General features: G+C 36.6%; 1 protein-coding gene across 1 annotated transcript in view; it reads left to right on the forward strand.

Annotated features, from left to right (window-relative positions):
• Positions 1-18,406, forward strand: part of LOC122804411 (putative N-acetylated-alpha-linked acidic dipeptidase) — a 2,922,358-nt gene that overhangs the window by 2,195,446 nt on the left and 708,506 nt on the right. Inside the window, exon 16 of the mRNA XM_044074242.1 lies at positions 8,370-8,462. Coding sequence (XP_043930177.1) covers positions 8,370-8,462 — 93 coding nt within the window. The remainder of the gene's footprint in view (positions 1-8,369; positions 8,463-18,406) is intronic.

Consider the following 18,406-nt stretch of genomic DNA (forward strand, 5'->3'; position numbering starts at 1 on the left):
GGAAATGTAAACTTAAACTTGGATAGTCATTTTCATTCCATGACTCTATGACGCCCACTGTATCAGGGTCATGGGCAGCTAGGGAGGAGTTAACTTGCTCTGCAAGCATTAACTACAGCAACTTTTATTTGAGATAGGGAATGATTATCGTTTGTGCTCGCTGGCTGCCAGGATTGGATCAGTCCAGCTTCCTATTTAACAGAATGTTTACAAGAGCAATTACCCCTGGCCTTGAGAAAGAAACAGTACTCCAAATGTTTTGAACTGAAATAAGTGTAAAAAGTCAATCCTGCTGATTACCATGTGCATCAAAGTGCGTGCATAAGTTGCTGTTTAATCTGCCTGTACAGTTTGCAAGTAAATTAGAAGCTAGGGTTTCAGTATTCTATAACATAGATTCAGCTAATGCATTTAGCCATTATTAGAGCATTCATTTTAGGTATTCTGTCCATGAAATTATTTTGTTGTTGTTTGGGAAACTGCATTTACCTCTATGTATTTAACTTGTATAAGAGCTGTATAACTTTATTTTCAGGTAAAGATTTCTTTTCTTTCTTTCTTTTATTCATTCACTAACTTTTAAGCTGTTGTGGCTAGTGCTTATTTATTAATTTTTTATTACTTAAGGTGAAGCTATTATTTAGCTCTGTAGGTTGTCAAGTTATTGGCATTTGCCTTTAACTGGCCTCATTACTCAACATATTACCTTTTGCGTTTATTATTAGTTTGATATTAAGGGATCGATCTCTATCCATATGTAGGATGGTAGCAGCACTACCTTGCCGGGGTAAAAGCTGTCGGGGAGTTGTAGAATCAGACTTCCCTTTGAATTTTCTCATGCAGAGACAGAGGCTTAAGACATACAGACTTCGCACAGAAGATGCCACAGCCAAAAACTCAACCAGAGTGCCATAGCTGTGATGTGACAATATTTCTTGTTGTGCCACTGTGACACTTATCAGTTGATTTCAAATACATACTTCCCAGACCATCAAAGATAGCAACTTATTGATTACAGTACTGATATTTGACTGTGATATAAAGTGAACAAAATTATGGCCAACCTCTTAATCTTAAATACACTGCAACAACCTCTATCCACAAACACATGCACACACACACACACACACACACACACACACACACACACACACACACACACACACACACACACACACACACACACACACATACACACACACACATTTGGTTTTAGTAAATGTAAAACATTGTGTGAGATGACTTTTGGAATTCCACATCATTGACTGTTGTTTAAAAGTGATCAAACACAGCAAAGATAAGCCACTTTTATCCACAGTCAGTCTCCATTCCCATCAATTTACACATACTTTATTACAGGCTTGTTTCACACACACAGTAATCACAGTGAGGTATTCCAACATATAGCATACAAGTGCACACTAGCCCTGCAAATCCAACCCAGTACCTGTCTAAAATGAGCAAATGCTATGGTTAGTTGCATTCATCTACAAACAGCCCCCGCTCAGCAGTTGCAGCCACTTTAACTGTTTATATTTCATACAGCTGGTTTTAAAATAAGAGGAAGACCACAGCAAAGTATTTTGACTTTGTGCAATGCAAACATTAGCCACACAGTAAAGTATTTCAAGATACTTCACACAAATCGCATGGATCACATTAGTCCTACAAAGCCAGAATAATGAACAAACAACAGCAACATGTTTCTTCCACAGACTATATCAGCAATTATAGCTACTCTGTTGTCTGTGCACATCTGTGATGTTTGACACTTATAAAATAAATAAATAAATAACAAGGACTGGATGGAAATGTATTTCAACTCTCATTTCCCTGCAGTGCCATGCTCTTTCCAAATCACGTTGCCTACTAGTATTAAAAAAAACATACTTGCCCCTTTCCATTTGACTGCCACTTTTCTTTTCAGTTGTGACCATCCATTTTATCATTTAATAGTTGTGGGGTGCCAGTTCCTCACCAATCCATACATCAGGTAGATTGTAGGGTGGCAAGGAGCTACAGGTCATACATTTATTTTTTTTTTCAAATAAAGAAATTCTACTGCCTTTCTTTATTTAAAGAAGAAAAAGAAAAACATGACAGAAAACTTCACTAACTGAATAGTGCACTAGGGGCCAGCTAGTTTGCTTATTGGTGAGGCCAGCCATGCCTGACTGTTGTCCAATGCGAGCCGAAGACTATATTTAAACCAAGAAGAAAAGTGTCACTAACTGTACAAAATACTGTATGTGTAATGATACTGAGTATTTGCAGTTAGGTTATAATGCAAGGATGGTGAAGTCCTTTCTTGTAATTCAACAGTTTCCTTATGTACTGATCACTTGTTTTATATATATATATATATATATATATATATATATATATATATATATATATATATATATATATATAAAACAGCATGGCATATGCTTCTACAGTCATTAATGACCCTGGAAATTTTTGCTGCTTCTGCCATTGGTGGAGATTACTTAAAAATATGGTATATTTTAATGAGAATGCCATAGGGCTGTGACATTACAATCAAGGTAGAAGATTCCGTGGCAGCAGATTTTGGTGATGATGAAAAATTATGATTTTAAATAAACACGTTCTTATTTTCTATTCATGCAAAGCCAGTAGCACATACTAAAAAAGGAGTTGGTCATAGATATGTTCCATTAATATATACACATTCTTTTGTTCAAAAAAACACACAGTTGTCAGAATATAATAGCAAAACATTGCTAGTGTATGGAGATATCCCGAAGAGGTTAGGAATATATATCATCACATAGCAGTTATACCTGAAGTATATAGGAATGAGAGATGTACTGATTGGTTTTCTTAGACAACAGCTGATGTATGGAATAGACCTCGAAATTATATTGAAGCAAGCACTAGTTTAGATATTTTTAAGAACAACTCGGTCACTTATGGGAATAACTGTTTTGGTATATTGGTAAGTTAGAAGGGCATTATTGTCTGTACCTGAAATATGTGTGTGTGTGTGTGTGTGTGTGTGTGTGTGTGTGTGTGTGTGTGTGTGTGTGTGTGTGTGTGTATATATGTATGTATTCATAAGATTCAGATAGCAAATTTACCATTCTGAATGGGCTCCATTATATTGAAGACCTTTTCCTGAGTCCACTGGCTAAAGCAACAGATATAAAACATGGATCATTATAGACATTAATACCTTATGAACTGATTCAATAGTTTGTAACAGTGCAGGTTAAAGATGCTGATAACCTTATATGCAGTTTTTATTTGACTGGGTTGAAAAAAATGTTTGCTTCTGAAATAATTCCAATATGTGAATATAGCAATTTTAAGTTCATCTATCTTTTTAATATAATATAATCTTTTTATGTATTTATCATTGTGTGTGTGCATGTAAGCTTGTGCGCTTGCATGTGTGTATAGAGGTGTATGCACACTGGTGTGTGTGTGTGTGTGTGTGTGTGAGTGTGTGTGTGTGTGTGTGTGTGTGTGTGTGTGTGTGTGTGTGTGTGTGTGTGTGTGTGTGTGTGTGTGTGTGTGTGTGCGCTACAATAACATTAACACTTTACATAAATGATTACCACTTTATAAGCAAGTATAAACAGGGGAAATGTCATAAAACTAACTAATTTCAGTGTACACCCTAAGGATATATGCATTTATATATGGAAGTTTTCAACTTACTGCACACCAGCCAATGACAAAATCAGCTCACAATCAAGTGCCTGTGCCTTAAATAAGTTACCAGTGTCAGAAATGATGTGACCTATGTAACATATATACAACAATTTGATTATATCACTGCCATATTTATGGACGGTGAATGAGGAGGCTGTCAAGGGTGCTATTGGCAGGTGCTAACATTAGGGGACTGCAGTTCCGGCTTTATAAATGAATCTTGATACAGGATTTGCAGTCTTGGATGAAACACAGAATTGCTCAGTGTGTGTGTTTGGGGGGGGGGTGTTAACTGTAGCAAACTGCTTGTTGGAGTTTGAAATAGCCTGATACAGTTTCAGAGCAGAACAGGTTTTACTGCTTTCAAGTCTTCAGTTTGAGTTGAGGGGGTGTCAGTTCAATGGTCTATGGATGGCACCTGATGAGCTACTTACTGTTCTGGATTATACCCCAACAGTCCTTGACCAGGTTACATTTACTGAAACTCATAGAACTGTAGTCCACTGAAACTAGAGCAAGCTGTAACATTGATCTTGTAGTTGGTAGGGCTGTGTTTCCTGACATCTTCACAGTTGATTTGTTGTGTTTTGATATGTTTTTTGTCAAACTTCCATTAACTCAACCAAAAGTCTTTTGATGATAGATAATACAATCGTCGTACATAATGCTTATATATTGTAATATCTGTAGAGACACTGGAAGCAGGGCATACACAACTGATCTACTGCTAAATTCTCTACCATGTTTCTTTACAGTCAGATCCAAGAAATTATTTTAACGTGTACTACATTTACCAAGATTTTTAAATTGGAAGCCTGGTTAAAAAATTACTATACAAACCCAAGATAATATATCAAAACCTAACTGATTGTTATAGTTCAAACCATCAGTCTCTCAGTTATCCATTTGTGACACAGTCTATAAGATTTTTAAATTAGCAGCCTGGTTAAAAAATTTACTATACAAACCCAAGATAATAGATCAAAAGCTAACAGATTATTACAATTCAAACCATCAGTCTCTCTGTTATCCATTTGTGGCATAGTCTATAAGTTGGCAGCTTTGCTGGCCAGTCCTACAGTCTGTTGCTGTAACTGATTTAGCTGTTGTTCCATCCTTGTTTGTAAATCCACTAGTCTATGTAATAATTCCTCCATGGTTGCAATTATATAACAGTAGCGCATTGCTGCACTTACAGGGAAAAGAAAAAAAAAATCTTCCCACAAATCAGGAACACAAGATCTCTTTCTTTTCAAAATGAAATCCGAGCCAAAAACTTTCTGTCTCAGCTTCATAGGTAGTTATTAGGCATGCAGTCCAGGAAACCATTGAAGAGCAAATCCTATTTCCCAAATTGCCCCAAAGCAGTCTCTAGTTAAGTGACTTGCTTAAGGTCACACAACAGGCAAACAAAGGCTGAGGGACTCGAACCCTGTACCAAAGAAATCAGTTCATTAGCAGCTCAGGTTTATTCCTCTATGCTGCCAAATTGAAAAACAGGAGAAACACACACCTTTGGGTGGGAAAACTTTGTGTGAAGCAAAAATCCTCCAGATTCTGTCACTTAGGGGTGCTACACTTACTTGGCTATGACAGGTCAGGGACTTCAATGCCTGCTGCTTACTCCATCAGTGTAAGATTTATAGATACACTGGAAACAAGATATACACAAAACATGTTTATTTAACCCTAACAAAGTAAGAGCTCTCTTGTCTTTTACAGAATACAAAACAGATAGTTCCTTTTGACCCAACCAGTAGATAATACAGTCCATAAATGTTCACTTGGGGTATATGTATGTCTGTTTCCTAGGCCATACTCCAAATTCAGGTATTCACAATGATCTCTCACACTCTAGGCTTTCCTCTTAAGGTCATTCTCTTAGCACAAGGGATGAAGCACTGTACAGTTCAGTCCTAGACTCTAGGCCACTCTTTCAGTTCCCAAAACTTCTAGGCCTTTCAACCAGCCTTCAGTCTCAGTTCCAAAATCAATATTCTGCAGTAGTGCCCCTCAAGATTAGTCATGAATAGACCCTCTCTCTGTCCATGCTTTCAGCTTTTCCTTCGACACAAACACTATTTCTACAGTAAGGAACTAACTTCCTCATTTTACCCTTCCATGCTACTCTCCTTTACAATGAGGCAAATCCTCAGACTGGCTGCCAATTATCCTGAACTACAGCAAGAAACTTCCCGTGTTTTGCACACTTAAAGGAACAACCAAACATTAACAAACATCTTTCATCACTATGATGCAAAATCATAATTTTCAACACTCCATGCTGCTCCTTTTAGGGTGAGCAAACAAAATCTCTCTCTCTCTCTGTATTTATATCTATATTTATATGCGTGTGCATGTATTGCATGCAAGTAATATAAAAGTAAAGCTTCCCTCTAAGTTTTTGGCACCATATATTATCCCTTTTGCATCACTTATGTGAATGTTAATCAAATCAGAAACAGCATAGCTTGCCACAACAAATTTCCACACACGTTTAGTTAGGAATGATGATATACCAGTGCCACCTACGTGCTAAGCCAGTGGTTCCCAAACTTTTTTGATTCTTAGCTCCCTTGCTGAATCCAGGTTTTTCCAAGGCGCCCCCATGGCATGCATAAAGTGCATATTTTATTTATTTATTTATTTGACATTTGTTCAATGAGGCTGCCCGATTGGACTAGGAGACCTGGGGAGAAAAGCTCAAAAGTACAATAAAAAGACAATTACCAAAAAAAAGTGTACATTCCACTTAACAGCATAACACTGATCTACTATGGTTGAGAGGTGAGCAAACCTAATGGCAACCTTATTAACTTTAAGTTTATAAGAACAATATTTAAAATCTGTCCCTATTATTTGGCTCTGTCCAGCATACCTCTCAACTGTATAGATGTTTAATGTCCAGATTTTTGCCTCATATTTTTGGTCTTTTTCTCATAAAATTGTTTCTTTCTGGCAAATCACTGGCAGATCATTGAGGCTGAAGTCAGAAAATAATGACAGACAGTTGAATTTCATACTTCATACCCTTTAGAATATTCATGCTAATGGAAAACCTGCATTTCTATCAACTTTCTAAGTTTGTGAGAGCAGTACTTAAACGTGTCCCTATTTTGTGCCTTTGTACCCCCACTATTTTTGGCTTTGTCTAGATTTTCTTGCTCTAAGAGGGTGAGAGGTATGTGTCCAGTAGCATGGTCCAGACTTACACAGACCTCATTGCTGCTGCTGCCAGGGATCACTCTCACTCTTCACTCTCTCCCCCCATGAGACACACACACACACACACACACACACACACACACACACACACACACACACACACACACACACACACACACACACACACACACACACACACACACACACACACACACACACACACACACACACACACACACACACACACACACACACACACACACACACACACACACACACAAACAGTGACTTCCTCATTCATACCTGCATTCACTCACACTGCTCTCTCTCTCTTTCTCTCTCTCCCGATCAAACACATACACAGTCACTTCTTCATTCATACCTGCATTCACTCACATAGTGCTCTCACTGTCTGTCACACCCACACACCACACCCATTTATGCATTCATTCATACATTGCTCTCACTCTCCTGATCTTACACATACATACACACAGTCACTTCCTCATTCATACCTGCATTCCTTCACACATTGCTCTCACTCTCCCGATCTCACACATACACAAACACACACACACACACACACAGCCACTTCCTCATTCATACCTGCATTCATTCACACACAAACAAACACACACTCACACACACACACACACACACACACACACACACACACACACACACACACACACACACACACACTTCCTCATTTATACCTGCATTCACTCACACATTGCTCTCACTCTCCCGATCTCACACATACACACACAGCCACTTCTTCATTCATTCCTGCATTCATTCACACATCGCTCTCATTCTCCTGATCTCACACACACACGCAGCCACTTCTTCATTCATTCATGCATTAACTCACAGATCGATCTCACTCTCCTGATCTCTCTCACACACACAGACTCTTTTGCTTTCATGCACGCATTCACTCACACATGCAGACAGACACACACACACACACACACACACTCATACAGGCATCCAATTACGTGACAGCCTGGTTCCAAGTGCTCCACGGCCCAGTACTGGTCCGTGGCTCGGTGGTTGGGGACCGCTACTATACTTGATGCCAGTTCTGCTAAAAAGCTACAGTGTAGATCTAGACTTAGTTCAACGCGAACTGATAAGCTTAGCTGCAAAATAAACTGCGAACTGTTCACGGTTTATTTTGTAGCTAAGCTTATTAGTTTGCAGCTCCCCTGTGAGGAAGCTGCAGCACCCCAGGGTGCCACAGCGCAAACTTTGGGAACCACTGTGCTAAGCAATATAATGTCTCGCATATATGTTGTATATACTAGGAAGGATGCAGTTCATCATAAGTATAGCTCCTTCAAAAATTTAGCATTGCTTGTAGCATGCTTTGCCTATTATGTTGATGCAGCTGTATATTTAAAAGTTAGTACCAGGATAATAAATCCCACTGTTTGGTTATTTTGTAATTAATTTTAACCTTTAGTATTTTATAATATTTCCTTACACGTATTTGATTAATTTGTTGTTTGTATTTGTTATAGTCCATTAGAAGTTCGCAGAGTGAATGATCAACTTATGAACCTTGAGAAAGCCTTTATTGATCCTTTGGGTGTTTCTGGCAAGCCAAACCTGAGGTACGTGTTTTATATTTTTGTATATATTTTTATATATATTTTTCCAATATGTTAATATTATTCCTGTACTCCATTCTCTTGTATAGTCTAGGTGATCTTGGGTCTATATTATAAGAGCGAGGATTGCAATATTCGAACACCATATGGGCAACACCAAATGGTGGAATATTTTAACCTTGCAAGTGTGAATGGAGATCACCACAGGGAATTCTTCCCTTTACTTCAACATAGTGCTATCTCAGAGTCGGCATATTTAAGTAGCGGGGGTGTGGGGGAACAGCCCCCCCAGGTGGGAGGTGCAGGGGGGCTTGCCCCCCTGCTCAATGCGATCAGGTAGGTTTTTGTTTCAATTTTGCATTTTTTTTTTTTTCAAAGTTTCACAATTTTGCTCATATGGTGTCACCCATATGGTGTTCGAAGTTGTGAAACTTCATTCTTATAATATAGACCAGGTGATCTTAACTAAGCATTTATAGCAGACAATCAAAATGTATGTTGCATATCACAATCTGATATGATGATGATAGTAATATAAATCATAATTCTAATTATTATGTTGATGATGTAAAAGTACTTACCTGCATGGAATGCATACTGATGACCACAAATCTTATCTCAAGATAACATATTAGATAGTAATTCTGAGCAGAAGAACTGATTTATCCATCCATTAAAGAAAATACTAGACATCTAATACACTGAATTTTTTGCTTCAGTTTTTTTAACTATCATCCCTGGCCATTAAGTGTTCCCAACCAGCCCTCTGGTAACCTATTCATTCCTAGTCTGGGCAATAGTTTATTCCCCAGCTAGCATGAGAGTTTTATGTCCTAATTGTTCTCTGAGGTGGGGTGGGGTGGGGGTGGGGGGCTCATCAGCAGATGTATTCTTATTTAGACACAAGAATCTGGAGCTAAGCAACCATCAGTTGCAATAGGGACCTCTCTTCCACCTTACTACTTACTTGCAGTGGCTGCTGAACTAGGGAGTCTCTATTTGCATACCTCCTCATGCCTTGGGATTACCCTGGTTTTATATGTGGTATGACCTACAATAGCCTAATAACTGCTTAGTAGCTGCTACCAATAATACATTAGAACTCCTTTTTGTGTCATTTGTGCAGTGGATCTCACACCTTCCTCCTCACAAAATAGGCAAACTGCCTCCAACTGCTCACTTCCACACTTCCTGCTTCAAACTAATCTCATCTGTTCTTTAGTCAGAGCTTGATCATTCAACACCAAAAGGTTGAGGCTTTTCATCCATCTATTTTTAAATTGTCATGTTTATGTTAGCATTTATCCACTTCCCACACCTTTGCAATCCAGAAAATGAATAGTGAGCTTCTGTTTTCTGCAACTATACTCTTAGTTCTTATTAAATATATAGACTTTTTAAACACCTTTAGTGTTTTAATATTGGAACTATCTTTATAAAGACACAAATGCAGAGGTTATTGTTCTGTTTTGCTCATTTGTTACTGGTCATAATATAAATGCAGAGTTTATTGTTCTTCTGTTTTGCTCATTTGTTACTGGTCATAATACCCTTGATTTCAAATGTTTTAAAATGGGTTCCCAGTAGGCAATTCAATATCATGTGGATGATTATTCTATAAACTTTAAAATAAATTACAAGCTTGGCTTCATGATAAACAGAAATGAAGCCCTGATTATGATCACTATGACCTAAGAATAATTAATTTCATGAGCACTGGGGGTGTGAGTGAAAAACAATAAAAATGTAAGTAGGAAAACTCATATTCTAGTTTCCAAAACTGTACCCCTTCAAAAATATTAGATGTGCATCAAACCTATAAGTTATTCTACCCTCTAAAGTGGCTGCACACTGAGTAACAGCTTAATTTCAGCTCTCTTAGCTTGAAAACAGAAACTCAGAAAAGAGAGCCAGTAAACTTGTATTTTTGGGTAAATTTCAGTAAGTGGCTAGTAAGCACACTGCCTGGATGACAGCAAAAAATAAATTCAGAGAATCTGAAAGAAAATCAATCACAAAAGGTGAGGAAAAAACACTGATTGGGAAGAATCCTGCCGTTGTTCAGCAAAAAGCAGTTCAAGCTCCAGCTTTGGTGAAAGACATGACGTCCAGTAATCAAGAGGAAAAAATAAGTCAAATGTACTCAGAGCTAATTAAAATAAACAAAACAGTGAAGGAGTATATCAACTTAAAAAAATAAAAGGCTGGAAAAATGGAGAAAGATTTAAACAGATATTTAGATGACATGATAAAAAAATTAGGATTCAAAATGAAAAAAACAGCTGGCTGAGTATGAAACTGCTCAAGAAGAAGTGTTTCAAAAAATAATAGAATTAGGGGACAGAGCACAAAGGTAAAACCTGAGATTTTCTGCTGTACCAGAGCAGCTGGAACAAACAGACTGTGATAATTTTATGAAAGCACAAATAAGCAACTGGACTGGTATTCCACAGCAGGAATTGTGAATTAAAAGGGCACATCATGTTTATGCTCCAAACCTGGCCATGAGAAAGCAGCCTTGACCTTTAATAGGAAAATGCAGTCTTATCAGCAGTAAGAGTTAATTCTGATAAAACTGTGATAGAAGGACAAAGTACTAAAAGTGGGAGACAGCAGAGTATTTGTGGAAAGTGATTACTCACTGTATACTAGGCAGAAGACGAGTAATTGTATTCCAGTAATCAAGGAATGTCAAGAAGCAGGCATGAGATTCAAGATGCTATTTTCAGAATATACTTTCCTGGAGGGTCAAAATCATTCTGATGCAGAACATGCAAAGGAGGAAATACAAAGGTTTGTACAACAAAAATAAGCTATCAAACAGAAGGAGATCCTGCTTCTTGTTCTTTTGGTATAAAAGCCCACAGACAGTCTGTGCCAGTGAAACCTTTTATAATGTTTCAAAAGAAAGTGCTTGAGAGACAGAAAAATGCACAAGAGTTGACTAGAAGAACCAGGAGTACATTAGAAAAGAAACAGAGACTGGATTTGGGAGAGGGGGATCAACAGGAAGAAACCGGTAATTTTGAAATTGACAAATACATGTGGGATAACAAAGCATGTATTATATGTGTGAAAAGTTACAGAACAAGATAACATGAAAAGGTTGGACTTATTTGACTTTGTAAAAACTTGCCAGGGACTCCAAAGCATATGCCCTACTTCATGACATTGTTTGGAAGGACATTTATCAAGGGGGAAGAGGAAGGAAAGAGTAAACTATAAGTAAAATATTTTTTTTCTTAACAATAATATTTTTATAATACATGCTATAACCTGCATGCTGTAAATAAATGCTTTCTCTGTTACTTCTGAATGTAATAGGGATACTAAATTAAACAGGTGCCCCTGTTTTTTTTCCTTCTTTCTTTCTCTTTGTTCTGTTTTAAGAAATGTAGGTAGTGCAATATAAAAAGACAAAAAAATGGACAAAGTAGCATAATACAAGAAAAGATAATATATTTTTTCTTTTTCTTACTCTTGCATGGGAGAATGACTGGATTAAGACCGTTGGCTTGATCTGGTATCAAGTTTTAAGGGAAAGCAAATGAATAAAAAAGAACACTGAATATAATAAAAAATTTTACTCTAGCAAATAAATGAGAGAAAACTTTGGCAGGAGGACCAACTACTTAAAAGTGGGAATCAGTAGAGTGTTTCTAGAAAAATGATTACTCACTGCACATCAGCCTGAAGAGGTATAAAGCAGAGGCAGTTGTGTATCTGGTTCTCATGTCTTTATGGAGATAATCTGATAAGGGGCAATAAAAACAGAATACTTCTTTCTTGCAATGTCTTTCTTTCACTGGTTAGGTGATAATGATTTTTGAAAGCATTCAAGGGGTTTCTGATCTGGGAGAGGAATAAAGATGAGATGAAAACCGACAGCACTTAGTGAAATAGAAGCACAGGCTGTGTACTATGCACCTTAGCATGGATAACCTTCCTTATAGATTAATCCAAGTTTGTGAGTGTGGCTGTCAGTCTGACAGTTGTTCCTATTAGGAAAGGTAAACTTCAGTATTTGAAAATGTATGTAGTTTTGGGTGTTAGTATTAAGTTTTTTTTGAGGGCTTTTACTTAACCAAAATTTTTTGAAAGATGTGACATAGGTTCAAATGGATATGACAAGAAAAAACTGTAACTGTCAACCTGCCAAACAGTATATGCATGTAACACAATAGCTGAAGCTAGACATTTAAAAAAGGTTGCTATACATAACAGATGGGAATAATAACTTCTTAACATAATGACAGCACCTTCTATATTCTCTTTAAATGTGAATGGTCTCAGAGATAAATATGCAAAAAAGAGAGTAGTGAATTATATTAAAAAATGCAGAGTGCAAATAGTTATGCTGCAGAAGACACACTTGGAAAGAACTGATCATGTGAATTGGATAAAGGATTTTAGGATGGTTATTCAGCAGAATATCTGGGACAATGGGAAAGAGGAGTACTTACATTAATTGCAAGAAGAGCTCCAATAGTGATAGAAGATGATAAAAAAGATAACGGTGGATTTGTAGCACTAAGAGGCTACTGGCAAGGGAGGAGGATTACACTGGCATGGTTTTATAGTCCACCTAAAATTGCTATAATGGAGCTTAAGAAAATTCTATGAGAAATAATCAGGTTTCAGCAGGGAATATTACTTATAGGTGGGGACTAGAATTAGATTTCCAGTAGTAAGGATGCATCTGGTGGGCCCAGAAGGGAAAATATAATTAAAGAGTGCAGATTTTAAAACATTTATGAAAATATTAGGCATGGAAGATGTAAATTCAGCAGCAGTAGTTTGGAGTGAATTTACATATTATTCCGCAAGGTACATAAACTCAGATAGGCTACACAGAAATTATATTTCACAGGAAAATGCGCATTTAATTGAAAGTCTTGATATGCATCCAATAGCTATTTCAGATCATGTGCCAATAATACCTAAAATAAAAATGCAGGGTAATGAAGTAAAAATGAGACACTGGTGCTTTCCCACCTATTTGTTAAAAAAAGGAATTTAAGGAATGGGAAGTGGAGATTGGTAGAAAAGTAACAAATTACATAAAAAATTGGAACTGTGGGAACAATGCATGCAGAATAACATTTTGGAGGAGGGATGAGGTTTAAAAGAAGTCAAGAGTTGAATGAGCTATGTAATGTTTGACTGACAATGACTGCATAGATTATAAGTGATTTATAATGTTTGCAACTAAATATATGTCAGTATGTTTTTTTTCATTTATATAAATGCTGATGTGTCTTTCGGCTTTTTCCCGGTTAGGGGTCGCCACAGCGGAACTCTGGTCCGCTAATGATTGGCAGTTCATTTTTACGTGCTGAGTTGCCAGCCCTAACACACAACCTTCAACGAAGGTACTCCCATTCACGCATGTCAACACGTAGAAGACACTCTAGCTGAGAGTCAAACCGGTCAGCGTCTTACTGTGAGGCGACAACAATGTATGATTTAATAAAGATTTTTCTTGTTAAAAAAACTGCAAGTTATTCTAAATCCTGCTGAAAAGGACTACATCCCTTCTTATCACATATAAACAGTGTTGCAATGTTTTATTCCCTCAGCTTCCATTGTCTGTGTGACTCTGAGCAAGTCACTTAATAGACATCTCTCCCTGGCTGATTCTGTAAAAGGTCCATGGAGATCAGTGCTCTATTCTGGCAAACAGATATAAATACAAATAAATAAAGAACAAAACTGAAGGATTTCTAATTCATATATAAACAAATAATGTTTAAAGTTCTTCCATGCCGAAAAAGTTGTAGACAGGTCTGGGATGTCTGTGTACTATTTTCCTTATGATACATTAAACTGTTGTACATAAGGGATAGCATATGTGGGCAGGGCATATAGAAATGAATCCTTCATTAAATTAAAAGTTAAAAACTGATAGCCATTGTTGATCATTCTACCCCATGAGATCACCAAGAATAATACACTGTTTCCCTTCAAGTTAATGTTTGTTTAATGTTTTCCAATTTTGTAATATAGTGAAGGCACTGGCTGTACTAGATATTTTATTTTAATCAATCCTGTGGAGTTTACCACTTAGAGGTATCCACAAAGTTCTGTGAACCTTTTCAATTAGGTAAGATGAGAAGAACAAAGAAGGATCTGCTATCTCATTTAAAAAAATGTCCAGAACTACATCTTTTAGTTTTTCAGTTTTAAACTTCTTGCTTAGCTAGCAATCATTGTGTTATTTCTGTAAGATCTGCTCTATAGCACTAAGACTGAACTTAAGTGGTTTTATATTTGCATACAGATTTATCAACAGCAGTTACCTTCAATTTAGTTACATTTATGCCATCACAAGCATATACAAATCTTGCTTCAGTTTTGCAAATGGTTTAGTGACCACCTCAACTTCCCTTTTGATTCAAGACAAATCTGATATAATAACATTAATAGAAGGGTTTAGAGCAGCACATTTTCTTCCGATGTTAGAAGCAGCGGATTGTTTTAAATGAGTTCCTAAAAGTTCTGCTTCTTTTGTGTATTTTAGAGCTTAAAGGCTGTTGCTGATGAATGTTGAGTACTGTAATTACTATTCTATGTTGAAGAGAAAGCAGGAGAGCTGCTAAATTTGACAGTTGTGATTAAATTTAACAAGAAGGAGCTTAGGACATGTGAAGTTCTGTGACCAAACTGTATCTGTATATAATTATTTCAGTTACTTTAATCAACAAGATTCTGATTTGTTCACATATCATTAGTCAAAATTGTATGAAACACAGTCCATCGACAATGAGGAAATCTTGAGAACAACAGCATATATACTTTTATATCTATCACTATACCTCTATACCTCTCTCTCTCTCTCTATATATATATATATATATATATATATACACACACACACACACACACACGTGTGTGTGTGTGTGTGTGTGTGTGTGTGTGTGTGTGTGTGTGTGTGTATAATCTTTATGAAGTAATTTCTCAGAAATCACTTGATAACTCGTGTTGGAGAAAACTTTGTGCATGATATTTTGGGGAGTTTCACCCTTCGCCAGTGATCTGTGACTATGGAGATGATCAGGTTTGTGGGTGGTGAGCTGGGGGCTTGTCTTCAGAGTGGACAAAGCACATTTTTGATCTGTGGCATTAACATACACATTATTTTAAAAATGCAGGCAGTCCACATAACTGAAATTAGTTTCAGGATGCTTATTCTCAATAATATATTTTGTTCACTTTTTCAGCATTTTATAGAAATGTCTCTGACAGAATGAGGGACGTTATTGGCATATTTTGTTCGTAGGTTACAAGCAGCTGAGACTGTAGCTGATTTTCTGGCAGTTGTTGATTTCTTTAAAGTTAGGTCATTTTTCATGTTGCTTTAATGTGTTTTATAGCCATATTAATTCTGAGATTCTGATCACAAGCCTGAGTCCCTGAGATTTAGATAAAACTGATGTGCCACCAGGTAAGACCCTTAGAATTTCATGGCCCTACTTCTGGCACCTATAGATCAGCTGTAATGCTTCTGAGATATGTAAGGGGAAAATATAGTTCTAAGATGAGTCACACAGAATGCCTGCTAATAACCATATTATCATATTTCTGTAAAAAACAAAACCTTGAGTATTTATCTGAATGTGATATTTACTGCTTTCCATGGTGTCTGTCCATGAGACGTTAGTGTTTTTATTGACTAACTTTACACAAAGCAGGACTGACATAATCTGCTGTGTTGTACCAACATGGAGGAAGGACCTGCCAATAAACATCTGGCTTGTTGTTTTTCTTGTGGATTAGTTATTTATTTATTTATTTATTTTTTATTGTTAATTTTAAGTAGTCTTACTTGCAGTCCCATGTGTTTCATTGCTATTTTTATATGCTATCACTTACAACCATGGGTCTGTTCCACTTTTATATGCTACACTTTGTGTTTAGATTTGGTTTTATATAGAATGTCGCATTGTCATATGATATTTGTATTTTTCTTTGTCCAAGATATTTTAAGTAGATGTCTGCAGGGGGTACTGGATTTATTTGCAAAATACTAGTGATTGACACTCATGTGATCATTAATATTTGAACAACTGGCTTTTCATTGGAATGATGATTTCTTTGCATAGACAGGATTTCCACTATCCCTGTGTTCATGTGACCTTGGAGTTAGTGTGTGTGTGTGTGTGTGTGTGTGTGTGTGTGTGTGTGTGTGTGTGTGTGTGTGTGTGTGTGTGTGTGGGTGTGTGTGTCTGTGTGGGCGTGCGTGCGTGTGCATGTGTGTATGTATATATATGGGTTCCCTTCAGAATATTGAAGATTTAAAATTTCAAATTTCAAATGGTCAAGCCATATGATCAAAGTTTTAAAACTTTGAAATTCTGAACGGAGATCTCCATACAGCGCGGAATGGGACATTTTCCCTTTTCCTCGCTGTAGTGTTATCTCGGAGTTGGTATATTTAAGTAGGGGGGCGGGGATGAGGGTGCTGGGGGGCTTGCCCACCTGCAAAAACGTTTTTGTATATATTTTAGAATATCAAAGTTTCGAAACTTCGATCATATGGTCTCGACCATATGAAATTCGAAGTTTTAAATCTTCGATATTCTGAAGTGAATCCATATTTATACATAGGTTTACTGTCACAATCCTGAACCTGCAATCTTGAAAGCCATAACACTGAAGGATCAAAACAATGAAGACCACAGTGTCTAAAAGTATTGAATACTGAAATCTCCTACCAGTTTGAACCCAGGAATGATTGCTAACATGGGTTCTGCAGGGAGGCAATTCCAGGAGTTCATTATTGTGGCCTTCGGGGTTATGTTTTTTGATTATGGATTTTAAGATTGTGGGCTATAGGACTGTGGTATTAAACTAAATATATATATATATATATATATATATATATATATATATATATATCTATATATCTATATCTATATCTATATCTATATAGTGGAATCCATAAAAGCTAATGCCAGTGTGTATTCCCTGTTGTGAGGTTGATGATTGATTGCAGATCGCACTACAGTGGGTATCGGAATATTTATCCTTTTCCTCACTGTAGTGTGATCTTGGAGTTGTAATATATAATTAACAGGATGCCCCCCCAGAGGGGGGGGGACTTGCCCGCCTGCAAAACATTTGAAGGAAATCACCTGATGTCAAAGTAAGATGAGTAATGTCAATAATGTCAAATATGAATTATCTACATTACCGCTTTTGTTGTTTTAAGTGAAAAAAGTTTTAATTTCCGACATTTCTTTTTGAGTAAGTGATTACTCGAAGAACTGCTTCAGCATTTAGTAAGCTATATGTATGTAATATATATATATATATATATATATATATATATATATATATATATATAGATATATATATCTGTGTGTGTGTGTGTGTGTGTATATATATATATATACACACACACACACACAGATCCATATCTGTGTATATACATATATATATATATATATATATATATATATATATATATATATATATATATAATATGTATATGTACATCTAATGGGGTTGTGGTGAGAAAAAGGTGGATTGGCCACCAGAAAGAATGCCTTTTTCTAGTTTTGTTTCAGTCTTGAATGCTCAAATGATGGAGGTTCTGGTCTTCTGAATCATGTGAGGCAACCCCAAATGATTTGAATGCTTCTCAGGGAGTGCATTTTTGCTTACTTTGTTTTTTTTTTCTCTGAAATAGTGGTTATTTACATAAAACAAATCTGACTGCATTCAAATATTTATCTGTACCACCTAATATTGTTTTTTACTTTTGAAAATACATATGTGACAACCCACCACTGGATCAGTAATCAGTGAGCCTCAGTCCTCACCACTGGCACCAGTGGAGGGTGTACACCATGAGGATAACAGGTACACACACAGTATTTAATAATGCAGCTCTCTTTATCAAATGCAATTTTCCTTAAGAGCACACAGAGACCGCAGTCAGTCTG

Source organism: Protopterus annectens, chromosome 6.part0 (assembly GCF_019279795.1).
Source record: "Protopterus annectens isolate FY-2018-M chromosome 6.part0, PAN1.0, whole genome shotgun sequence".
In the NCBI taxonomy this organism is placed as follows: domain Eukaryota; kingdom Metazoa; phylum Chordata; order Ceratodontiformes; family Protopteridae; genus Protopterus; species Protopterus annectens.